The sequence below is a fragment of the Crotalus tigris genome, unplaced genomic scaffold (assembly GCF_016545835.1).
Source record: "Crotalus tigris isolate CLP2741 ecotype Arizona unplaced genomic scaffold, ASM1654583v1 scf7180000024351.1097467, whole genome shotgun sequence".
NCBI lineage: Eukaryota > Metazoa > Chordata > Lepidosauria > Squamata > Viperidae > Crotalus > Crotalus tigris.
Window position 1 is genome coordinate 95118 of NW_024100520.1, and position 26324 is coordinate 121441.

General features: G+C 44.1%; 1 protein-coding gene across 6 annotated transcripts in view; it reads right to left on the bottom strand.

Annotated features, from left to right (window-relative positions):
- Positions 1-26324, bottom strand: part of ZNF385B (zinc finger protein 385B) — a 275321-nt gene that overhangs the window by 73124 nt on the left and 175873 nt on the right. For 4 of the 6 annotated variants that reach the window (XM_039327147.1, XM_039327148.1, XM_039327149.1 and 1 more), the window contains one exon: positions 4378-4520. In XM_039327147.1, coding sequence (XP_039183081.1) covers positions 4378-4520 — 143 coding nt within the window. Of the gene's footprint in view, positions 1-4377; positions 4521-25513; positions 25640-26324 lie in introns of those variants that run through there. The other 2 variants (XM_039327150.1, XM_039327153.1) reach the window with 2 other exon arrangements.

Genomic DNA, 26324 nt, shown 5'->3' on the forward strand with positions numbered 1-26324 from the left:
ATTTAGCAGATGATAACACTGGCATTAATGATAAAGAGTGTTAAAGCCTGGCTCTGTCAGTCAGCATGGGCATCCAGAGTAGCATGCAACCCTGGGGATGCCTGGTGGCTTAACAGTGTTCCATCTTTTTAATTTAATTTTGCTTTTTAACTTTGTCTGGATTCGTATAGATTTTTATGGTAATTTGTAAACTGCCCAGAGATAATGAGATGGGCAGTACATACAGTATCTTTAATGATAAAAAGCAGATAAAAAGATAATAAAAAGCAGATCTTTGCTGGAGGAGGCGGGAATCAGAATGAGTCATCTGAAAGACTCTAAATAGCCTTTGCACCCAGATCCGTAATGCAAGAGACAACATCAGCAAACATAAGTACCCCATTTATTAGAAACCTGACAGACAGACAATTGCAAGACTTTACTGAGGCCAAGTTGGGAGCAGTAAAATGGGAACAGTGGTGGAAGGAAACACGACTTGATGCATGAATATGGGAAGTGTTTCCTCTAGAGCTGCAGGAATGGTTTCATATTAGCAAGAATTGCCAGCTTACCCTGCCTCCTCCTCCCTCCTGCAAAACTAGTGTTTTAGAGAGAAATGGAGTAAGACAACAAGGATATAGGGCACCAGTAGGAGTTTTGTTTTTCCCGTCTCCTGATTGGCTGCCTAGATAGAATTTTGCTTTCTATTCAAGCTCTAAGAATGGCACACAGATGGTAATGTAAAACTGCATCACAGAGCAAAAGGGGTAAAGCTGGCCACTTGAGAAAGGATCTAAAGAGAAAAGAACTCAGGAAGCCAGCATAAAGCAATTCACAATTCAGCTGCTTGGAGCTTAGAATTTTTCCAGGGCAGGATCTTGCCATATGACCACGTTGGGGAAAACATGGCAGTCTAAAGAAACTTATGGCGGTTATTAGATATGCAGTAGTTACCAAAGACAGAGAGCACTCTAGATGTGTTTTGTACCTATTATATCTAAATTGTTTGATGGGGGGGAGACTGCTATCAGACAATATTGAGATGATCAAGTCTGGAAATAAATTTGGAAAATCAGTTTTTGTTTCTAATCATTTCCAATCAAATTTGAAAAATAATTCATTATTTCAAGCTAATTTTGGATCTGTCATAGATGGATTACAGCAGAGGTCTCCAACCTTCCTGGGCTCATAGCCCGGAGGGAAGGACAGCAGCTTCCAAACTGGTGTGTGCGCAAGCACGCAAATGGTGTGCGTGCACCGATGCGACACTAGTGGCCCGGTTCACACATGCAGAAACAGGCCACCACACCTGCCTGGCACTAGCAGCCTCATTCGCGCATGTGCAAATGGGTCATGCACACACACCCAGTGGTAGCAGACCCATTTGCATACGCGTAAATGGGCCACGCACACCTGCCAGGTGCTAGTTCTGTTCGTGAATGCACAATGGGCTGCACCCACCCGCCCGGCGCTGCATGTGCAAATGGGGCAAATGGGGCCGCAGATGGTAGCACGAATGGGAGGAGTGCACGCACGCATCCATGCACCAGCCAGCCATTTCTGAGGCCATGGCCCATAGCTTGAGGACCCTGCATTACAGCATCAAAATCCAAAGGTTATCTTTTTACTTTTTTCACACCCAAAACATACTTTCTATGCTACTTTTTCCAACCAACTACTGTACCTGACCCACTCTTGCTTCTCATTCATCATACATTTATGCACCATGCTGTTTTAGCTTTAGAGGAAAAGGGAAAAGGGGGCAGAAATCTGCCTACCCTATCTTTTTTTGATGCTCTTTGCCACCAGGCTCATAGGCATAGTAATAGGGGAATGGATGAGAAAAAGTTTCCTTCTTTATTGCGCCCAACTTATTGCACTGTTAGAGCAGCAAAGAGAAGGAAGTAACTATACAAGTGAATGAAAAGGAGGATTTAAACTTCAAATCTGAAAAGAACTTTTGGGAACTGCAAAACTCGTCTCAAGGTAGAGGCCGGCTGTATGAACTACTGAGATTCATAGTACAAAGCAGAAAAATATGACATTTGATGGTATCATTACTTTCTGCTATCTATTGCTTTGCTTGGGACTATAAACGCAGGACATAATATAGTGCATCACAAATATCCAACAATATTTTTGAGGTAAGAAAGGCTATGAAACACTCCATGAACTGTCACCCGTAGTTAAATAACTATGGGACATATACTTATCAGATTCTCAGTTTTGGCTGCACTGAAATGAGTACATGAATATTTAAAGACATTACTTTATGCCTGTTTTCAAAATTGGAATGCTATCTTATGATCTCTCTGCTATGCTTTGTACTGGAAAGCAATGTCTGTCAGCAGAATTTATTTATAAGTAATAAGGAATCTCTTGTGTTCTCGTTCTCTCTCTCTCTCTCTCTCTCTCTCTCTCTCTCTCTCTCTCTCTCTCTCTCTCTCTCTCTCTCTCACACACACACACACACACACACACACACACACACAGATAACTTTGCAAAGGCAATAACTGGCACTAGTTCAACTCCCACAGTCTGGCAGTGCTGATAATACCAATTTTCCCTTTCAAATTACAATAACTTTAATGCTTTGAAATGGTTTTAAGCATCATGTATGAACAAACTGGGTTACTCGCCGGACAGCATTATTCATAAATTGACTTTTTATTGCTATGAGCTGATTATTTACACAGTGTGTCCCTGCTGAATTGTCTGAACATAGGAATACTGGCTCTACAAACACACAAGATAGTGGATTTAAGTCACATATGATATAAGTTCACAGTAAAATTGCCTGATCTATGCTGTTATATTTAAAAACTATTTGAGATCTAATTTAAGAGCACCAGCAATGTATTATGGATCATAATACTGAAGACATTTAGAGTTCACTACATCTTTTTAATGATGAAAACAACATACCATAAAGTCAAGCAGTATTTTCCATTTGTAAAGAAATTGTATTTACTAATATAATGACTGGAAAAAAGTATCACTGTCATTCAGCACCAACATTAGGTGTACAATCCAGATAAGAACAAGTAAACAGTTTTTCTTCATCCATTTTGTATCCTGCTTTTCATGTGTTTGACTACAAAAACACCAAAAAAAAACCAGATCCAAACCCACAAGTATACACACTGAAAAGTAAAATATTTATGAAGAAAGTCAGAAAATACAAACAACACACGAAATAAATAATATGAAGGAGCCCAAAGTAAAGATAATCATTCATAATACCACATCCATGGTCAGAAGAAAGATGCACTATTAGAGAATGGAATTTAAGCCCAAACAAACAAACAAAAAAAGTTGGGCAAGCAGAAGATAGAAATTCTACATTAAGAACGAAACTGAAGCTGAGCAAGGAGAAAGAGAAAAATCAGGTAAGGATAAATAGGATTTTTTTTTTTTAAAAAAAGGAGATTGAATCAGGATTTACAAATGTTAAATGAAGACAAGTCATTAAATGAACAGTAATTAATCTGTTTATCTCCAAGGATACCCTAATGTTATAATGTTCCTTGATATGCACTAAAAAAATAGAAAATACAATTATTTGAAATACTTTTAAACTGTGGATTTCTAATCACACTGATTTAAGGGAAGTTCTTGAATTCAAGGCCAAGAACAAAAGTACATTCATGTTTAGGCAGGAATGTTTCTTACATGCTTGCTGATTTTAAAATATAATTATGCTGCAAGATTCAACATTAAACCTTATGTATGTAATTAACTGAGCAAAAATTATGGAACTGGATGGTATAATAGCATTTGAACCAATAACTACTCCATAATGCAGCACCAGGGAACCAAGATTTCTTATCACTCTGAAACACCGATACTCTCACACACATGCATTCTACAAACAACCCAGGTGCGCTTTCCGGTCAGCAAAATAAATGGCTTCATTGTGAAGCCAAGACGGGCTGCTATTGAATTGATCAAGTTTCATAATTTTAAAGCAAAATAAAAGGAAATAGAAACATTTCTTCAGCTATACGGAAAGAAGAGACCGACTGGTTTTAATTGTGAGGAGTAAATGTCTTTTATTTTGGTAGTGCCATAAAACAAATAAAAACACAGAACCACCTGTGTGGTGTAACTAGATAGCTTGTTTTGAGCATGTACCCTCACACGCACAGGGACACACACCAAAGTATTAGAAGCTTTGCAAAAGGTGTGGTTCAGTTCAGTATTTTATTATTGTCTCTGCCCAGAAAGCCCAACAATGTATGGGTTAAGGATTCAGTTTTGATTTAGTGCCCAAGATTAAATCCATCCTCAATTAGCACTAAATGTACGGTGAGACAGGTTCACAACTGATAACACAAGGATGTATTTTATTTTACAGCAAATAAAGCAACACCCAATGAAATAAACTGTTTACTTACAGTGTTAAAATTTGGGAAGAGCCCAACAGCAGAACTGCTCTCCACAGGGAAGGACACAAATGATTTGACATCCAGAGAGGGCTGCATCACAAGGGTTGGTGTCCGGACAAGCGTTGGGAGTGAAGTACTATGGCATGTACTGCCTGCAAAGAGGAAGACTGTCAAAAACGATCATAACTTCATTTTCTTTTTTAAAATCTCCACTAAATATCAAAACAATATCCCTGTCTTTCAGGAATATGTGTTGTTCGAATTATATAGCATCCGTTTATGTTGAAGACTTAATATAAGTAAAAATTATTATTTTCTACAGAACATTGAGAACTTTAGCATGGATATATTCCACAGAGCCAAATCATACTGGCAGATGAAAACAAAAAAGTACAAATAGTTTGGTCCTTGGCTGTTGAATATATAATCCTTAATTGAGGAGAATCACACTAAGCTCAATAATGCTGAAGTCAATAATGATAAACCAGGAATGTTTAAAATGATAGTTTGTCAAATACATCTAGTTTGCTCATCTTTTATTTTTAAAGTTTCAGTGTTATGCTTTGTGTACTAAGCCATCACAGGAAACTGATGGCCTTTCCTCTTCCTTAAATCTCATGGTTTCCCACAGTATCATTATTCAGATATTGTAGGAATTTCAGATGCTGCTCCAAACATTTTTCTGATCCTTGATGAGTCTGTTTCTCTATTTGATGTTGCTGCGCCTTTCTTTTTACTCTCTCCAGTTTAATTATTAATTTCATTTTTGGTGTGCTGCAATATAAATTAATATGCCTACAAAGACAGACCTGTCCCTTATATGTGTATACAGTATAGAGCCCAATTTATTAGATATTTCACAACTGTCAAATTATTGGTATAATATTTTTTAAAGGAAGCTAACAATTTTAAATACCTGCCCAATACCTAATACCGGAGTCACTGTCTGGCACATTGTCAGTAATCAGAAAGTCACAGCAATAGCTACTTCTAGAAGATAAAGGAAGCTTACTCTGCAAGCTTGCATAACTAGGATGAATGCACTATGACCCAGATTAATTTTACTAATAATATGGATTTTACAAAGCCCAGGAAAAAATACTGGTAGTTTAAGGTGCTACAGATACCATAGGTGTTACATTGGTATTCCTGCCCCAAAATGGAAATCACCTGTTTATCCAAATTAGTTTGTCCACTTTGCTAATGATTCGCCAACATTACAGCACAGAAAAAGGAATTAATAGTAACTAGTTTACATGGACCCTAACTACATGTTTGCTAAGAAAGGCATGATGCCATGACATTAAAGGAAGAACCAGTAAAAGGGAGAGGCATTTGCTCTTTCAAAAGAAATACTACCTTGGCACCTAGAGAGTAATAATACAGAAAAATTGTATATTTCTTCCCATTTTTATAACTTTTCTATAGAACATTAAATATTTTAATTATTAATGATTTAATTAATTTAGCTGCCCATTTCAACAAATGACTTTAGGTAGTGAACAGTGTTAAACAAATAAAGATACATATAGAAAAATTAAAATACACAGCCAAGAAAATCACAATGACCATCAACAAAGCCAAGAGACAGGTCCCTTCACACACTTGAAGCCCAGGCTGAAGCATAGAATCATGTCTCTAGGCCTTCCGAAAAGCCAACAGGGTCAGGGCCAACCTAACCTTCAGAGGTTCACATGTGACTGTGAATAGAATCTCCCAAGCCAGGAGCAGGTACAACTGATGCACAAGATGTACAAAGTCCCTCCAAGCCAGGACTGGCACCTAATCTTTGAGCAAATACTGAATCAAAGAAGACCTCCCCCCCCAGTTTTGATGCCAGGTCTGTCTGAGGTAGTGCCATTCCATTCAGAGACAAACATGGAATATCCCTGACCCAAGAAGTTCTCCAGCACTGGAGATGGAGAATCCACCAATGTGTTCCTGCCCAATCAGATCAAGTCAGCCAAACTTGCTACGCCTGTCCTGGGCTAGGGTGCCCCAGTCTCAACTTGATCTTGCCCAGGACAGACATGCAAGTTTGGCTCATAGGTAGGTACACTTCCCATTGGTGGATTTTCCTTTTCTCCCACAGTCTTTTGAGCAGCGCTGTAATCAGCACTGTTTTCAGCCTGACTATTCTCCAGAATAATCTTATCCTCATCTTCCCTGAAGAACAGAGGCTTCCTTTCCTCTTCCCTTCACAACAAAAGCTTCAAGCTGAGGCGAGCTGTCTCCCCTCTGCAAGGAGGTTTACCTTCCCTTTTTCAGGCAGCACTGGGATCAGTGCTGCAGTTCATCTCCTTCTTAGTCTTTGAGGCTCGCTTTTCAGGATTCCCTTCCTTTGAAGACTGGGGCTGGAGCTCTAGCTGCGGAACATGCACGTGAGCCAAAAACGGCCGTTTGAGCCACTTCTGCTGCTTTCACAGTAATTTGAAGCATTTTACCTACCGGAGCCTGCGGCTGCAGCTCCGAAGCTGAATGCATGCGCAGGCTCTTTGAAGTCAGCGCGCGTTCGAAAAGGGCCGTTTCTTCTGTCCCAGCCCTTTGCCTTCAATTTACAGCCTCTCCTCCTGTCAGTGACTGCGGCTGCAGTCCTGACAGCCGGACACACACGCAAACCAAAAACGGCCGTTGGAGGCTAGCGTGTGTCCAGAAAGGTACACAGACCGTTTTTTTGCCAAAATCAAAGGACCCCAAAGGGAGAATGGGGGAGGCAACGCAACTAGCCTCCCTTGTCTACAGACCCCCGCTCGTAACTCCCTCATATGGCTGCCATCTTATGGCCTACACAAGGCCTATTTTACGTCAGTGGCCGCCATTTTGAGGCCTGCACAGGGCTGCCTTACCTCAACGGCCACCAGTTTGAGGACTGTGCGGCCTTTGTTCTTGTGTGCTTGGGGCACTCATGGAGGGGGGAGGGGGATTCCTCCTCATTCCACAACTGACCTCCTTACCTTGTTGGTCGTTCCTAACCCTCGGAGGGCTGGATTCTCCTCTCCCCTGCCTTTTTCTTCCCTCTCTTTCCCAGTCATATAAGGGAAACAGCACGGCCGCCATTTTGGAAGGCACCTAGGCTGAATCCACTCAGGCCTGCAGGCCCAGCAATCACCACCAGGGTGTAAGCAGAACTTACTCTTCAGGTAGATTTAGGTACATCTTTTCTTTCAGGATTAGACCTTTCTAATTACAGCATCATCTAGGCCTCAGGCCCAGGCTTTGGTGTCTCCATACCTGGTCACCTAGAAGCAGGCAGTACCTACTGTGACATCGCATAGGGGACTTCGCCATCCCATAGGCCCACGCACCGCGCACTCTGTGTTGCCATTCTTCACGTAGCTGGTCGGCAACACCACGCGCCTGCCCGCACGTCCGGTCAGTCAGATAACACCGGCCTGGTGACCAGGGGGTCAGGGAGACCAGTACGTCCCCTGCTCTTGATTTCCTCCCCCCCGCTTACGCGGTATCTGGATACCAGGGGTACCCTATCGTGCACCTGAGTTTATCCACGAGAATGGAGGATACTATGACTTCCACAAAGGATGTCTTACCGACTTCATCGGCCTCAAAACGGCACAAATCCTCCAATCAGGAGGCCACAGGCAAGATTTCGGCCAAGGCCAAGACCAGATCTGCGGCAAAGACCTCCAAAAGGGCGGAAAAGCAGGCCAGCAGGAGACACCAGACTCTGGAGAAAGAGTTTTCTAAAGCACAAAACAAGCCAGGATTGAGGATAAACAAGCCAGGATTGAGGATAAACAAGCCGAAGCTCCCTCTTTCGATTTGCCCCTGGGTCCCTCTACCTCTTCCCAGGGGGTCTGGTTAACAGGGGAACTTCTCTCCTCTCCTGTACCTTGTGACCCAGTCGGCGCAAATCCCATTTCTCTGCCTCCTGCTCCATGGACCCAACACTCGGCCCGTGAAGCCACCTTCACCCCCACTGAGGCTGGACTCAGGACAGCAGAGCCGGTATCCTTTCCCACGGAAGACCACCTGAAAACATTGAGTGCACAGGCAGTAGAGCAGGCTCTTGAGGCCAGGTCACAAGCACCTAGGCCAGACTCGGTCATTTCCCTCCCGATTCATCATTCGGCTATTGCGGCTTACCACGCGCCTTCTTCCCCTTCTCAGTCCTCTTATACCGAGGTCTCATCTCCTCGCAAGTACGATGTTGAACTGGAGGCCCCATGGTCTGATGAGGAGGAAACTTCCCCAGAAACGCCATAGTTTGGCGATCTGTTTAACCCTTCCTTTTTTGTTCCCCTGCTCCGCAAGGCCAGCTCCACTGCTCACATTGGACCCGATCGCTCAACATCGGCAATGACATCCACACCAGACTCAGAGGCGGATCTGGGCTTCACTGAACCAGTAACGACCCAACACCATATACCTTGTCCGCCCATGTTTCTAAACGTGGTCCAGAAACAGTGGGCCTCCCCAGGCACCTTTCCTCTCCCCAGCGAGAATGAGAAAAGGCTGTTCAATGTTGCCCAAGACCTGACCGATGCCATGGAGGTGCCCGCAGTGGATGAACCCTTAGGTCCCCTCATATCCCCCACCGCCATTTCTGGCGATATATCTGAGGTCCTAAAGGCAGAGGATCGCAGATGGGAGCTCACGTTCTGCAGAACCCATCAAGCTGTGGCGTGGGCTATTAGAGCAACCACCTCTGCATCCTGTTTCACTAGGTCCTCTCTCCTCTGGCTCTGATAGCTTCAAGCCAGGATTCCGGCATGGCATCAAACGTTACTGCATGCCGCATGCTTTGGTTAAAGCACTGGCAGGCTGATGCCAAATCTAAATGGCGCTTGTCAGCAGCCCCTTATCAGGGAGGAAAACTGTTTGGGGAGACTCTTGAACCATTCCTTACAGAGAATAAGGACAAGTGTAAGGTCCTTAACCATCTCATCAAACGCTCCGACAAATGAGCCAACCCTTATGCACGAAGACAATCCTTTTGGGCAGGGGCCAGACCCAGCTATTCCCATCCCAACTGCCCCTTTCCCCTTAAGACAGGACAGACAGCCTGACAGGCCAGTTTCTAGACCCAGGCAACAATTTCAGGGCAAACAGCCCTTTCGCAAGAGCGGCCACCCCTTCTGCCGGTCCAAGTGACTCTCGGGTGGCTTCTCCCATTGGGGGCAGACTCTCTCTCTTTGCCAACCAGTGGGAGGCCACCACCACAGATGCCTGGGTCCTGATCACCATTCGTCATGGACTGTCCCTGGAGTTCATCTCCAACCCTCCGAATCATTTCATTTCTTGTCCTCACTTCCTGGCAAACCTAGCAGACAACTTTGTATCCCAAAAAGTAGAGAAGGGAACTAGGGGATTAGCCATTTTGGATCTAATTCTCACTAACAGAGATGAAATGATAGAAAGTGTTGAAGCCATAGGAACCCTGAGAGGAAGTGATCATGCAATATTAGAATTCATCATTATGGAAGCACAAGCAATAGAACACAGTCAAACTAGAGTCTTGGACTTCAAGAGAGCTAATTTCAATAAACTTAGAGAGGGCTTGGGAAGGATTCCATTGATGAGAATCCTCAAGGGGAAAACAACTCAAGAAGCTTGGGAAATTTTGAAAAATGAGATAATAAAAGCACAGTCTAGCACAATACCAATGAAGAGGAAAAACAACAACTCTCAAAAGAAACCAGCATGGCTGCATAAAGAACTCTCTGACAAATTGAAAGATAAAAAGGACAAGTATAGAAAGTGGAAAGAGGGGAACATAACTAAGTCAGAATATCAGCAAATAGCCCGAGCCTGCAAAGATGAAGTGAGGAAAGCCAAGGCTCAAAATGAACTAAGGCTTGCGACCAAAGTCAAAAATAACAAAAAAAGCTTTTTTCAACATGTAAAAAACAAGAAAAAAGTGAAGGAAATGATTGGTCCATTAGTGGGTGGAAGTGGCAAGAAGGTGACAAGCAACAGGGAGAAAGCAGAACTATTTAATTTGGTTTTTGCATCTGTCTTTACACAAAGGGAAAAAACAGACCAACCTATCAAAAATAGTGCCATAAAAAACAAAATAGAAACACAAGTTAAGATAGGCAAGAAAATGGTAAGTGAGCACCTGTCAAGCCTAGATGAGTTCAAATCACCAGGACCAGATGGATTACACCCCAAGGTTCTCAAGAAACTGGCAGATGTGATATCGGAACCACTGAACTATATTTTTCAAAGATCCTGGAACACAGGGGAACTACCGGAAGACTGGAAAAGAGCTGATATAGTTCCCATCTTCAAAAAAGGAAAAAAAATGGATCCAGGAAATTACAGACCTATCAGCCTGACCTCAATACCTGGGAAGATCCTGGAAAAGATAATCAAACAACGAATCAACGAACACCTAGAGGTAAACAAAGTCATTACTAAAAGCCAACACGGGTTTGTCAAAAATAGATCATGCCAGACAAATCTTATTGCATTCTTTGACCAATTGACAAAATTAGTGGATCAGAGGAATGCTGTAGACATAATTTACTTGGACTTCAGTAAGGCATTTGATAAAGTAGATCACAACCTACTACTTGATAAGATAGAAAAATGTGGGGTAGACAGAATCACCACCAGATGGATCCGTAGCTGGCTGACCTGCCGTACTCAGCATGTGGTTCTCAATGGAACTGCATCTATATGGAGGGAAGTGTGTAGTGGGGTGCCCCAGTGCTCTTCAACATCTTCATCAACGATTTGGATGAAGGGATAGATGGGGAACTCATCAAATTTGCAGACGACACCAAGCTGGCAGGAATAGCCAACACTCCAGCAGACAGGCTTAAGATACAGAAGGATCTGGACAGACTTGAATACTTGGCACTAACTAACAAAATGAAATTCAATGGTGAAAAAAGCAAGGTTCTACATTTAGGCAAGAAAAACCAAATGCACAAGTACAGCATAGGTGGCACCATGCTCAATAGTAGTAACGGTGAGAGGGACCTCGGAGTCCTAGTAGACAATCACTTAAATATGAGCCAGCAGTGTGCTGCAGCTGCCCAAAAGGCCAACACAGTGCTAGGCTGCATTAACAGAGGGATAGAATCAAGATCACGTGAAGTATTAATACCACTCTTCAATGCCTTGGTAAGGCCACACTTGGAATACTGCATCCAGTTTTGGTCACCACGATGTAAAAAAGATGTTGAGACTCTAGAAAGAGTACAGAGAAGAGCAACAAAGATGATTAGGGGACTGGAGGCTAAAACATATAATGAACGGTTGCTAGAATTGGGTATGTCTAGTTTAACGAAGAGAAGGACAAGGGGGGACATGATAGCAGTATTCCAATATCTCAGGGGCTGCCATAAATAAGAGGGAATCAAGCTATTTTCCAAAGCACCTGAAGGCAGGACAAGAAGCAACGGGTGGAAACTAATCAAGGAGAGAAGCAACCTAGAACTAAGGAGAAACTTCCTGACAGTGAGAACAATTAATCAGTGGAACAGCTTGCCTCCAGAAGCAGTAAATGCTCCAACACTGGAAGTTTTTAAGAAGAGACTGGACAGCCATTTGTCCGAAAGGGTGTAGGGTTTCCTGCCCGAGCAGGGGGTTGGACTAGATGACCTCCAAGGTCCCTTCCAACTTTACTATTATTATTATTATTATTATTATTATTATTATTATTATTATTATTATTATTAAGAAATCCCACAAAGAAAAAATTAATGCAAGAGGCCATTCGTCACCTCTTGAGCATAAAGGCCATAGAACTGGTGCCGTTGGATCAGAGAGGTCGGGGATTTTACTCCATTCTCTTCGTCGTCCCCAAAACATCGGGGGATGGAGAGCTATCCTAAACCTAAAAGGATTAAATTATCATCTTGCATACTGAAAGTTCAAGATGCAAATGCTCCAGTCCATCTTGGGAAGCTTAAGAAAGGGAGACTTCCTGACGTCCATTGATCTCACAGAAGCGTATCTCCACATCCCCATCTCTCTCAACCACTGCCGGTTTCTAAGGTTCGCCCACAGGGGTCACCATTACCAGTACAGGGCACTCCCATTCAGCCTGTCCTCAGCTCCAAGAATCTTTACCAAGATCCTGGTGGTTCTAGCCGCTCTCCTGAGAATGGTGCCTGTCAGAGTCCAGTGGTACCTGGACGACATTCTCATCCAGTCATCATCAATCCAGGCCGCTCAGTCAGACCTTGAACTGGTGATAAGGCTATTCCAAAGTCACAGGTTCTTGGTAAATTTATCCAAGAGCCATATGGTTCCCACAAACAGGCTACTACACCTTGGGGCCGTCATAGACACAGTGGAATGCCGGGTCTATCTCTCCCAGGAACGCCGGGACAGTATATGGGAGTTAATTCTCCAAATACACAGAAGTCGAACAGTAACGCTGGCCAGCCTCTCCCAATTGCTAGGGAAAATGATTTCAGCCATATCAATCATACCTTGGGTCAGGCTTCACACCAGGAACCTCCAATGGTTCCTGCTCCCCTTCCAGAGGCTGAACACCAGTTCCTCCAATCAAAGGGTGAGGATCCCTCTTTGCGTCTCGTGCTCCCTCAGGTGGTGGCTCTCGTTGGCCATGCTCAGGGGGTCCTCCTTCAATGAACCCGATCGGCTCACCCTTACGGCCGACACCAGCCTATTCGGCTGGGGAGCGCACCTTCGGTCATAGTGGGTCCAAGGCCGATGGTCCCACTCCGACCTTCGGCACAATATCAACTGGCTGGAGCTCAGGGCCATACACTTGGCACTAAGTCACTTCCGCAGCACGGTAGCGAAGTGTCACGTATTGGTCCTCACAGACAACGTAGCGGCAAAGGCCCATGTGAACCGGCAAGGGGGCACCCGATCCTGTGCACTCTTGACCGAGGCCCTTCTGCTGGGCTCCTGGGCAGAGACCAACCTTGCCTCCATCAAGGCCGACCATATATCAGGGGAGGCGAACACACAGGCAGACTTCCTGAGACAGGTCGACAGTGGACCACTCGGAATGGCGGCTGCATCCGAATATCTTCAAGGAAATATCCGACCGCTTTGGATTACCAATAAATAGACCTCTTTGCTTCCTTGGTGAACACTCACCTACCGAGGTTCTTCTCCCGTTTTCCATCCCTACAGGCAGAACAGACGGATGCTCTTCAGAGTCCGTGGCCGGAGGGACTGCTCTACGCCTTCCCCCCTCTCCCTTTTCTTCTGGCAGTCGTCCGCAAGCTCCTTTGGGAGAGGTTGGAGATTCTTCTAGTGGCCCCGTACTGGCCACAGTTCGCCGACCTCGTGAACCTTTCCATAGCGACCCCATGGAGGATTCCCCCGGACTCGGTCTCCCTCAGCCAGGGGATCCTCCTTCATCCGGATCCCCAATGGCTCCAGTTAGCCGTCTGGCACTTGAGCGCAGGGTCTTATCCCAGGAGTCCTGCTCGCCAGGCATCATTACCATGATCCAGGCTTCCTGTCGGCTCTCTACCAACTGTATTTATGAGACCACGTGGAGGAATTTCTGTTCGTGGTGCATGAACCATCATTTAACCATAGCCGACTTAACAATTCCAAAAATATTAGACTACCTTTTGGAGGGTCTGGAGAGGGGCTTGGCTCCGAACACGTTACGCAGACAAGTTGCTGCTCTCTCCACCCTACTTACCTGTGACACCGCAGTATCCCTTGGTCAACATCCGTTGATTCGTTCGTTCATCAAGGGTGCCACAAATACCAAGCCCCCTGTAGTGCATCGGTACCCCTCTTGGGAACTGCCGCAAGTTCTCCGGCTCTAACCAAACTACCCTTCGAGCCTCTCAGAACGTGTGATATGTGATCCTTATCTCATAAGGTTGCCTTCCTGGTGGCAATTACCTCCGCGTGACGGATATCGGAATTAGCTGCACTTTCCACCAGAGATGACTTATGCATCTTTCACCGGGACCGAGTGGTCCTTTGTCTAGACCAGCGGTTCTCAACCTGTGAGTCGTGACCCCATTTGGAGTCAAACGACCATTTCATGGGGGTCGCCAAACAAGGCTGTCCACCATTTTTTCCCCGTTTTCTTTAGTTGTGCTACTCCTTCTTATTCTATTGGCTTTTGAAAGCCAATAGAATAGACTTTCTTGAATAGAGTCTAATTCTATTGGCTTTCAAAAGCCAATAGGAATTGTCCAGGCTGTCTCTGCCCTGCTGAGCCCACCAAAAGTCCCAGTCTGCAAACGGTGCTGCAATTGTCTGCAGCGAATGCGAGCTGTCTGGAAGCTTCCACCCCTCCCCGCTGAGCAACTACTAAAAATGTAAGTAAAAGAGGGCCAGGGGTGGGAGGTGGGAGGCCAGCGGGTGCAGGGAGGGTTGCTGGTGCGCGTGGAGCCCGGCGGGCGCCTTACCTGCCTTGGGCTGGGCCAGCTGGTGGCCCAGCCGGTGGTCGCCCTGCACCGTCGCTGCCTCTTGCCAGCTACGCCTCGGCCGGAGCAGGGGGCGGCACCACGCATGCGCGGCACTCCCAGGCAGGGAAAGTCCTCAACTTATGACCGATTGGGTAGTCCTCAACTTACGACCGGGGGTCGCAGCATTAAAAAGGTTGAGAACCACTGGTCTAGACCCTACCTTTCTCCCTAAGGTCAATTCTCTATTCCACAGGGCTCAGGAAATCGTGCTTCCAGATTTCTGCCCTAATCCATCTCATGCCCTGGAACGGCAATGGCACCTTCTGGATGTTTGCAGAGCACTCCGTTGCTACATTACACGGATGGCTGCCTTCCACAATTCTGAGGCTCTCTTCGTGTCCTTCCACCGTTCTTCCAAGGGTAGGAAGGTATCCTCATCCACGATTGGCAGGTGGATCAGGGCGTGCATTGCGGGGGCGTACCAGTCTGAGTCATTGCTGGTTCCACGACATGTCACAGCCCACTCAACCTGTAGTGCGGCTACTTCTGCGGCTTGGGCCACTCAGGCATCCATTGAGGACGTTTGTAGGGCAGCCACATGGTCTTCACCATCGCCCTTTATACATCATTATAAGATGGACAGGTTCACCTCGGCAGAGGCTTCCTTCGGCAGAAGAGTTCTCCAACAGGTCGTACATCGAGGTGTCACACCGGACCGGCCTGCTCCCCTCCCTCAGGGACAGTAGGCTTCGGTATGTCCCATTGGTGGATTCTCCATCTCCAGTGCTGGCAAAGGGGTGTTGTCTTACCTGAACGCCTTTTCTCAGCACGGAGATGGAGAATCCACTCCAGCCCTCGCAGACTATTTAGGCCTAGGGTTAGAGTTATGAGCCAACACGTCTTGCTGTCAGTCAATGGCTTCGCCCGCGTTGAGACTGGGGCACCCTATCCCAGGACAGGCATAGCAAGTTGGCTGACTTGATCTGATTGGGCAGGAACACAGCCTAAACCCTTTGGCAGATTCTCCATCTCCATGCTGAGAAAAGGCATTCAGGTAAGACAACGCCCCTTCTAAACATCCAAAGCCACTTAGTCTTTCTTGGGTGGTGCCAAAGTCTGTTACACCCTATCCATGTGGCTCTCCAGCCTCCATGCCCTGGGACAGAATGTCCACTGCATCACCCAGGAACACTGAGGTGAAAATATAAAGCTAAGTATTGTCAGCAAACTGATGAGACTTCATCCTAGACCATTAGATGACCTCATCCAGAAACTTTCTGCTACTATTCTGAAAAAGAACTTTTAGAAAACAATTAAGAGTGGAAAATTTATTCAGAAAAAGATTCTTTCGACTGCAGAATATTCTGTGATACATTTTTCTCACACGATCTCTTTAGGTAATATAAATTAATTAAACATTAACCAAAGATTGCATTAATTACTATCAGTAAGGTATATGAAAATATAGATTTGATTACAAGTGTTTATCATTGTGCAGGCATAACTAAATGAAATGAATAGCACAATTGTTCTACCATCAATTATCCAGTTGTCTTACCTCAATCGGATTCATAGCCTACTCTTTTAAAATTCATGTCTATGAATCAATTAAATTATTTCAACACCTACTGAGGCAGCTTCATAATCCATCTGTTTTTTTCAGTTCATACTACATCATTCATTATCTTCCTTAATCAGCACATCAATAGAGCCTTGAGTTTTTATCATTCCAATATAGTAGTCCTCTACTGAAGTTTTCTTCCAATATTTTCCTCTAACTTTTTTTAACGATAAGCATAATGCCTCTCCTCATTAAGCTAAAATTTCTTGAGTTTAACAGTCAGTTGCTTTGTTTTCATCAAGAGTTACTCAAACTTACTTTTTTCTGTGAGATGTTATTTTAAAGCACAGAGATTACTTATGAATTGACAAACTGAATTACATTTTGTTTCTCTAGGAAAATGTTAAAAATGATATCCTTTATTTCCTTTCCAGTTCCCTGTATACATTAGCTGATTACAGCTCATCACGTGCTTTTATAGACTTCACATCAAAGACTTTCACAATGTTAAGTGAAAATCTTAGAAAAAAACAATCATTTATTTGTTTTATGTATCAAATGTATTATTATTATGGAAACTATGGTATGGAAGATGGCTACCAAAATGAATAATTGCAAATTGCTTTGCCATCTCTACCAGGCTGGTTCTTGTGAAAATTTCACTATAGAAGGTAAATTGTTGAAATACAACTTCCTTTTCTCTCCCATGGTTTATTGATTATAAACTTTCTTTAAAATCTTTTAAATAAATCAATGCTTGCCTTTAGGCTCTGATGTATATTGACAGCTTTTCTTAATTATCTGTAAGTCAGCAAACCATTCAAGCGTACTTATAAATAATAGAAGATAAAAAAGTCTAAACTTTTAATAGCTTATTTAGGAATCACTATTATTTTTATATAGGTTATTCCTGCACCACACTCCCATAGGCAAACATTATAACCGCCAGACTCAACCAGTTAGTTTATACTGGTATCAGTTATATTGCCGACAAAGAGTTAAAGGGAGATTTTTGTTGGCAAAATCTAAATTTAACACAGAAATAGTTTATCGCAGTAGCGACTTTAGCATGTGTGTATATATGTATGTATTCTCCTTTAAATTTTTCAACTGATACCAGTTTGTACTGCTATACACACAGTACACATACACATACACACACACACACACACAGGGTGTGGGGGGTAGCCCTTGCAGCATAATCCTACATTTACATAGTCAGAAGGAAGGACGCTTCCAGAGGAAATTTTTGTAATGCAATTGTTCTGATGTCTTTGTCTTGTTTATTCATTTCTTTACTGGATTTATATCCCACCTTTAGTTCAAGAGCTCAAGGCAACATATATATAATTCCCTTCCTAGAACTTTTCCAAAGCCACCAGCCTACTCTCTGTAGTATCCTGGCTAAGAGAAAAGGACTGGCCCACAAGCACTTTTGACGGCTGAGAATGGACTTGAGCTTGCCAGTCTTCATTACAGCATGCTACCCTTCAGAATAAGCAAGAATTTATCATATCTGATAAACTTAGACTTATATCCCACTTCATAGTGCTTTACAGCCCTCTCTAAGCAGTTTACAGTCAGCATATTGCCTCCCAACAATCTGGGTCCTCCTTTTACTGACCTTAGAAGTATGGAAGGCTGAATCAACTCTGAGCTGGTCAGGATTGAACTGGCAATGGGCAGAATCAGCTTGTAATACTACATTTTAACCACTGTGTCACATGTTTGCCTACCACCTGTTTCTATCTTTTTTTTCCTTCCATAAAAAATGGGTTAAGCAAGAAAGATAGATTTTAATAGTCAGAGTCAGAGGCACTTGATCTGAAAACAATGTTTCTTAGACTAAGTCATATATTACGCTATGCTATGAAAGGAATAATCAACAGCTGATTCTTGATACTACCTTCAATCATTTAGAAACCACAATGACTAACCTATAGAATATGCTAAACTAAGGATGCAAGGTGCCATCACACAAGCATGACATGGTACAAAAACTAAAATGATGTTATAAAATCATTGAAATCTCACAACACTGCAATATCGAACATGATTTCAGCATTATTACCCATAATTCTTAACAAATTTTGCCATTCTCATTTGAAAGTCTTGCACAGTGCTCAATAAGATTTTCTTCCAAATAAATGCATGTTAAGATCTTAACAGATTAATCACCCACAACGTTCTTTTATTCATTTATAATCTGAGGTCACCATCAAATAAGTCCTTTTCCTCTTCTCCCAAAACATTCCTGACAGTTCTACTGGATTAAATATGACCAGAAGGGCTGACTAAATCTACTTCCGTCAAGAATCATCACATCAAAAACAGAACCATGCCAACATTTCCTCTAAAGGTCAGAGACAGTTACACCAATGCCCAATCAAATTTGTATGCAAACCATGTCTAAACAAGGAACAACATTGACATAAGAAGGATGTAGCTGCCAACATTCATTATCATTATGAACTTAACAGAAGTTTACGATGTAATTAACCCTATAGTGAGGCCAAGCAATTTAATGTATAAAATAAAGACTGTATTTAATATTTAAGTATTAGTAAATCTCAGGAACAAATATTCTTTATGTTTTGAATCCTGCCTTCCCTAAAAATCACTATGATTTATTGGACAGCATATTCCCAGTAATGTAAAATGCTAACTTTCCCCAATTTATTTGCCCATTTCGGCACAGTCTAAAATGAGCATGCTTCCCTTAAAGTTCTTTAGTCTTGAAAAGGTCTTTTGCATATGGAGCAATTAAGTTTGGAGTACTAATATTCCAGTCATGGAGAACATCTATCCCTATGGTCACTGAGTTGACACCAATCTGATGGCACATTATCTATCAATCAATCAATCAATTGTATTTGAAAGAGAATATTGGTGCAGTTCTTCTGCAGTTTCAGGAAATATTAGCCTTATTTTTATTTGTTTGTTTGTTTATCAAATTTATTTGCCACTCATCTTGGGGTTCAGGCGACTCCGAGTGGTTTAATCTGCCTCTTGATTCCTTGTAGGAAAACACTACTGTCCCTTGTCATGTATTCCTCATCTTGTTCAATAAATTATTTTGCTTTGCTCCTCCAGGGCAGAGTGGCTTTTGCCCCCATTATTGCAAAACAACTGTGGTGAGATACTGATGAGATCAAGATGAATTTGGAGGAAAAAAATCCCTAGGCTATCTTAGTAGATAAAAAGATTTTTAAAATCCACTTTCAAAGAACAACTGTCACAAATCTCTCCATCCAAGAACAAATCTTAGACCTGAAGATGAATCAGTGAGGCCCGGATGACACAGACCAATGACAAAATGTTATGTATATGGATGTGCACTTCATCTAGATATTACTGTATGTTATACAGATAATGGGTTTTAAATTCTCAAACTATGAAATACAAAGTAAAAGATGATTTCTAAAGTTCAGGCACAAAATGCAGAGATTATGAAATGCCATGATAAATGGAGAAAATATATCAAAATGATAAAACATACTTCAGAGATGAAAACTTATTTTTATTCATCATTCTTCAACTTTGGTTTAAAATTCACCAACGATCTTCTTCAATTCACATTAAAATTGGATAGCCCAATTTTATATTTCTTGGCAAAAATATAAATACAATGGGATTGAGTTTACTAACAGGCAAGGTAATTTATTTTTAAAAGATATTAAATCCATATTGTAACAAGAATGAGTTTACATCACAGCCAAATACTTGGCCAACAAAGGTCAAAATTTGCACCTGATACATTTTATATTTAATAAAGTAATTAAAAGTAGCTGAAATTAAACTTTGGTTTTACAAATGCTTTTTAATTCAGTGGAATGGAGGCATCCATTTAATAAGAATCAGGAGATACAGAGAAAAAAACCCTTGCAGATACACACCCTGATCAAATGGCATGGCCTCCTTGAAAGGATGGAAAACAGCATTGGAATAGGCATTTTCAAGAAGCTTATTTAAATAAACAAGATGAATTAGGATACCAGTTTAGGTAGAAATACAAGTAGTCAAACTAAGTAAATCATGTCAGAACGACACTCCGTGAGATTGCAAAACTTTTATTTCAACAAGCAATCTAGCATTTCCAAAGCATTGGGGAAAACATTTACAATGAAAATTAAAAGAAATATTTCACCAGTTTGGATTCCTCAGTCTTTTAGGAACAGAGGAAATAAGAAAAAAAAAAAGCATGGATGCAGACACATGTGCATATATGTGTATTTGTCCCCTTTCCTATACTTTCAGGCATCCATCTCAATACAATTTCATTTGTGCCATCTTAAGAAATGAAGAGAATGCTAGGGGCTTCTCATTTCTTGGGCTAAGGACTTTGTCTTCTATAAGTGGACCAAGTAAGGGCAGGTGCTGAAAGCAACAGAATAAAAGTGCTCCTATGTTCCAATGTATACTGTTTTAATAACATAAGACCAGTGGTGGGATTCAGCCAGTTCGCACCACTTTGGCAGAATCGGTAGCTAATTTTTTGTTGCCCAGGCCCAGAGTGGACTTCCGGAAGTGGCATCCACACAGAGAACCGGCTGTTCACATAGTTGAATCCCACCACTGCACAAGACTGATTATTTCATCAATTAAATTTTTTATCTCTACTACTAAAACTCTGTCTGTTTGATACTTTGAATCTTCAATTGGATGAAATGGTGATTATAGAGCAACAATTTTTGAATTAACATACTTCAAATGGGCTAACTTAATCAATGCCTCCAAAATCTGGGATCGTAACTCCTATTGGACTGAAATTTGGCACAGCTGTGGCCGCTTTAGCACCACCATACTTTCTGACTATGCTTCCCAGAAATCCTTAAGTGGCGTGGCACATTGAAAGATGGAAAGGGGTTACCCCTACCTTCCTTCCCACTTCCCTCTAACTCTTGCACCCAGTTGGCTGATGGCAAGGATCGATGGGCAAGCAGTCATTGGCTGCTTTGGAACTGAGTGGAAATTTGAAATCACTTAAGGGCAATGGTCAGTGAGGGAAGTATAGGGAGCAATTCAGCTGCCTGTCAGCAAGGTAAGTCTGGCTGGGGAACACTGGCAATCAATGGGTGAGCCCTCTTCCTCTGTAGAGGGAGGGGGCTTTGGGGACATGCCAGGATGGGGAGCAGGGGATATGTATTTCCTTGCAGTCTGCAGCTGTCTTGGTTCCCCCTCTCCACAATAAAGTGGCAGGCGGTTCCAGGGATCAGAGTAGGAGGCTTCATTGGAGCTCTCTTGAGGTTGTCGGGAGAGAAAAGATGCAAGCCTATATTATATGTGGAAAGAAGAATGACCCAACAGGACTTTTTAATTGTCTAGTTACAGTACTAAACTTGGTATTTATATTTTTTCATACACAGAGTACAGAATCTGGATGGCTTAATGTTGCCCCTAGAGGAAACTACACTACAGTTAGATTGTACCCCTAAAAGTGATGCTGAGGTTTGAACTTTCTTACAAATCATAATTCATTAACTGTGAATCACAAAACACACATGGTGATTATCTCAATGTGGGGTTTTACGTTTCTGCTGCAATATGTATGACTTATTTTTCTTACTTGTTAAGCCACTAGGAAAATCAGTGTCCTTACTAGGGATCTAAAATAGGGTAGCCATCTCTTTGAGACCACCCTCTAAGATATTCAAATGCTAGTTTTTGCATGTCCAGTGAGATGCCCATTTCTGATTTTAACATCACACATATTTAACTACATGGAGATCACTTTGAATCCATTACCTGAACCCAGAATTAAGAAGAAAAGCTGATGTAGAAGTTATAGTCGTAAATTATAGTAGCTGGGCAGCTAACTGGTACAATATATATATGGATCTTATAATACCTAAAATGAAAGATTTTCAGTAGTCTCCAATTGCTTTCAAACACAATTTAAGGTAAAATGTTAATGATCTATATGAGGGACCACATCTTCAGTTATGAAGAACTATATAAATGGTCAACAGAAAGACTCTTCTGAAGTTGCTCCTACTCCCAGAAGCCTCTTTCTCCAGCACGGGAGATAAAGATTTCCTGAACTGTTTCTAGGCTGGAAGCAACTTTTTCAATTAGCCAATTTTATGAAAAAATGTATCATTTGCAAGTCGCAGCTCACTTCATCAGATGCAGGTTCCTTGGGAATAGCATTTGCTTCCTTTTTTTGCCTTAAAAAAGAAAGCAAAATGTATTTCTTTCACAGGTTTTAAATCACCATTTATTTTATTCACTAGTTTAATTCATTATTTTAATGTTAGTTTTTTGGGTACTATACTCAACAGTACAGTACTCAACAGTGTAAAGGCAGAATATAAATAATTTTTCAGTGTTTACTGAAGCACATACAAGTTTAAATGCAACCGGCTATTTATATTTTAGTGTTGTTCTAAAGATATATAGCTGTCAGGAATTGTTTTGGCCATCTAGCTTATAGCAAATCAATCTTATTGTTGTAAACTATTCAGAGTCTGGTAAAGTAGGTGGCCTACAAATTATGCAGTATGAATAAACAAATAAATACATTTCTTTTGGCAGCAAAATAGTTCATTTAATAAAACTGACTACCACTTTTTAATGGGGTTTTTGGATAAGATGATGCTTATGTTATTTTAATATTTCTAATATTATTATTAAGACTGTGTAATACAGGAGTTTCCGGATGACGTCGTTGGTCCTAGACCCTGAGACACAATCTGTGCCCAGGGTCCGAATTTCTGTTGCTGGCGGGCCCATTAGGGCTGAATGCCACCCTGGAGGGTTGGCCACCGAGAGATGAATTCTTTGAGGAAAGGGAGCTGGCAGTAGCCAGCTCCCCGAATTCACAATAGCCTCTGGAACCGGTGAGAGAAAGGCGGAGAGCTTTGCGTCTGCCGCCATCTTCAACAGATCATCGGAGACAGGAGTCAGCTGTTTAAAGAAACAAGCAACGATCCGGGTGAGATGATATCAGTTTTTGATGCAAAGTGGAACCTTAAGAAAATTGCCTGCCTTTAACGATAAGCTGGAAGCCTAAGGGGAGGAGGAGGAGGGGATTTTTTGCTTCTCCCCCCTCCCAAAAAGGGGCGGTTTCAGCGTTTTAAAAACCTTTGAAAATCCTTTGAATTGAAGCTACATTGAAGGAACCAGTTTGCCTCATTATAGAGAAGAAAGACCTATTATTATTCTAATTGGGAAAAGCCACCTTAACTGCTCTTCCTTAGAACTTTTTGGAACGTTAGTTTTGTGTATTGACTGATGGAACTTTCTCTTTTTTAAAACTTTCTCCCTAAGTAAACGGTGAGGGAAGAAACAGCGTCCCCTGGTGGTTATTCTTGCAATTTCTTTCCTTTGTTTTCCTGATACACTTTTTTTTTTGTAATATTATCTTTGTTAATACAGCTGTGGTATTTGGCTCAATGCTCAGACATTTGGCTGACTGCCCAGACCAGGGGTCACAACCTGCAACAGTGAAAGAGCCACTTGGATCCATTTCCCTCACCCCAAAAAAACCTGGGAGCCGCAAAATGTGCGCGCGCGTACGCGGGCACATGCGCACAGAACACAGGGCTTGATTGAAGAGAGGAGCTTAAGGCGAAACATGCGCCTGCCCTGCCCCCCATCCAGCTCTGGTATGAACGGCTCTGCAGTCCTGGCTTCTCTTCCCTTCGGAAAAGACTGCTCTCCCCTCACGAGCTACGAGTCCTCGGAATATCAACTTTGCGAAAGAGGGAGGCGATGGTGGGATTAAAATAAAACGGGGGGGGGAGGTTGAGGAAACCCAGCAGATGCTTACATCAGAGGGCCAGCAAGAAAGGCAGGGAGAGGAAGAAAGCTTTCGGGGCTTGTGCACAGACATAGCGGACTCTTTCTCGTCTCCTGCCCTTGCTGCATCTCCTGTGGAGATCATTTGCAGCTCTCTGTGTCTCTGCCACTCAAAGCCATCCTGCAGCTTGATTCTTGAAGCGATTTCAATCAGCCCCATTCATTGCCAAGAATCCCCATGGAAGTCAATGGAGGTCTGCGGCGAATCAAAAAGCCAGCTGCAGCACCTCCACGTCCGTTGATTTGACCGGCTCAGCGGCCCGGGGACAGGCAGGAACCGATGCCCCCACTGCCCGCTGGGCTTGCCGCCTGGCCCGGGGAAACACAAGGCCGGCTCAGCGGCCCGGGGTTGGCCAAAAACCAATGCTCCTGTCGGCTGCCAGTGCCGCCCAGCCCGGGGAGATGGGAGGCAGGCTCAGTGGCCCGGGGACGGCCAAAACCCACTGCCCCTGCCGGCCGCCACTGCCGCCAGCCCGGGGAGACGCGAGGCAGGCTCAGCACCCCGGGGACAGCCAAAAACCAATGCCCCTGCCGGCCGCCACTGCGCCCAGCCCGGGGAGACGCGAGGCAGGCTCAGCGCCCCGGGGACAGCTACAAACCAATGCCCCTGCCACCTGTCGCACAACCCGGGAAGACACAAGGCCGGCTCTACAGTCCAGGGACAGCTAGAAACCAATGTCCCCGCCACTTGCTGCCTGGCCCGGGAAAACACAAGGCTGGCTCAGCGGCCTGGGGACGGCTACAAACCAATGCCCCCGCCGCCTGCTGCACGGCCCGGGAAGATGCAAGGCTGGCTCAGTGGCCCGGGGACGGCCAAAACCCAATGCCCCTGCCGGCCGCCACTGCCGCCCAGCCCGGGAAGATGCGAGGCTTGCTCAGCGGCCTGGGGGCGGCTACAAACCAATGCCCCCGCCGCCTGCCGCACGGCCCAGGAAGATGCGAGGCTGGCTCAACGGCCCGGGGACGGCCAAAAACCAATGCCTCTGCCGGCCGCCACTGCCGCCCAGCCCGGGGAGACGTGAGGCAGGCTCAGCGGCCCGGGGACGGCCAGAAACCAATATCCCCGCCACCTGCAGCCCGGGGAGACACGGGGCCGGCTCAGCGGCCCGGGGACGGCTACAAACCAATGCCCCTGCCACTCAGCTCGGGAAGATGCGAGGTCAGCTCAGCGGCCCGGGGACGGCCAAAAACCAATGCCCCTGCCCACCGCCACTGCCGCCCAGCCCGGGAAGATGCAAGGCTGGCTCAGCGGCCCAGGGAGGGGCAGGAACCGATGCCCCCGCCGGCTGCTGCCCCCGCTGGGCCTACTGCCCGGCCCGGGGAAGGGCAGGAACCCATGCCCCTGCCGGCCACTGGCCCCGCCAGGCCTGCTGCCCAGCCCGGGGAGACACGAGGCCGGCTCGGCTGCCCCTCCGCCTGGTGCGGGTAAGCCCCCTCCCTCCTCCCCACTCACCCTCCATCTCCAGCTCTGCTCCAACTTGACCCACTAGTGCCGCAGCTTGCGGGAGGGCTGGCCCTTTCAACGGAGGCTCTGCTGGGCCGCTCCCAACATCGATCCTGGGGCTTCCCCGCGCGGCTCTCTGGCCACATGCACCTCAGACTGGCCCTTCCTGGCCACCCTTCTCCCAGCGGGCAGGGCATCCGGCTGCAGGGCCAATCGGGAGCAAGGGGCAAATCTGCATATGAGAGAGAGAGAGAGAGAGAGAGAGAGAGAGAGAGAGAGAAGGGAAGCACAAGTGCCTCTCTGTTTCTGTCTCTCTCTCTCTCTCTATGAAAATGGCAGAGAAGGCTCCGGAGCCGCAGGAGGTGGCACAAAGAGCTGCATGCGGCTCCGGAGCCACAGTTGCCGACCCGTGGCCCAGACATTCCTACCTCGTTTGAAGATTACTAAGAGAGACTGTTCTCTATTTTCTGGTTTTTTTTGTCCTTGCTTGGTGTTCGATTCCCTTTTTGGATTGATTTTATTCTCTTTAAAATAAGGGAACCACAGAAGAAGTTTTTTTATGTCTACATTTGGATTATAAATCAAATATTTTTTTTCTTTTTTTCGTCTTTTTTGTTCTTCTTATTTGTTACTCTTTTTTTGTCAGCCTTGTTGTGTGGATATAAACATATTTTTTATCTTTCTTCTTTTTCTATTTGCTTTTTTTTGCCCAGAAATCTGCTATCCCTTTTTATATTTTTTCCTACTTTTTGATAACATATTTTCATTGTCTCCTGGAGACAAAATATAATTTGTCTCCAGGAGATATACACTAAGTTAC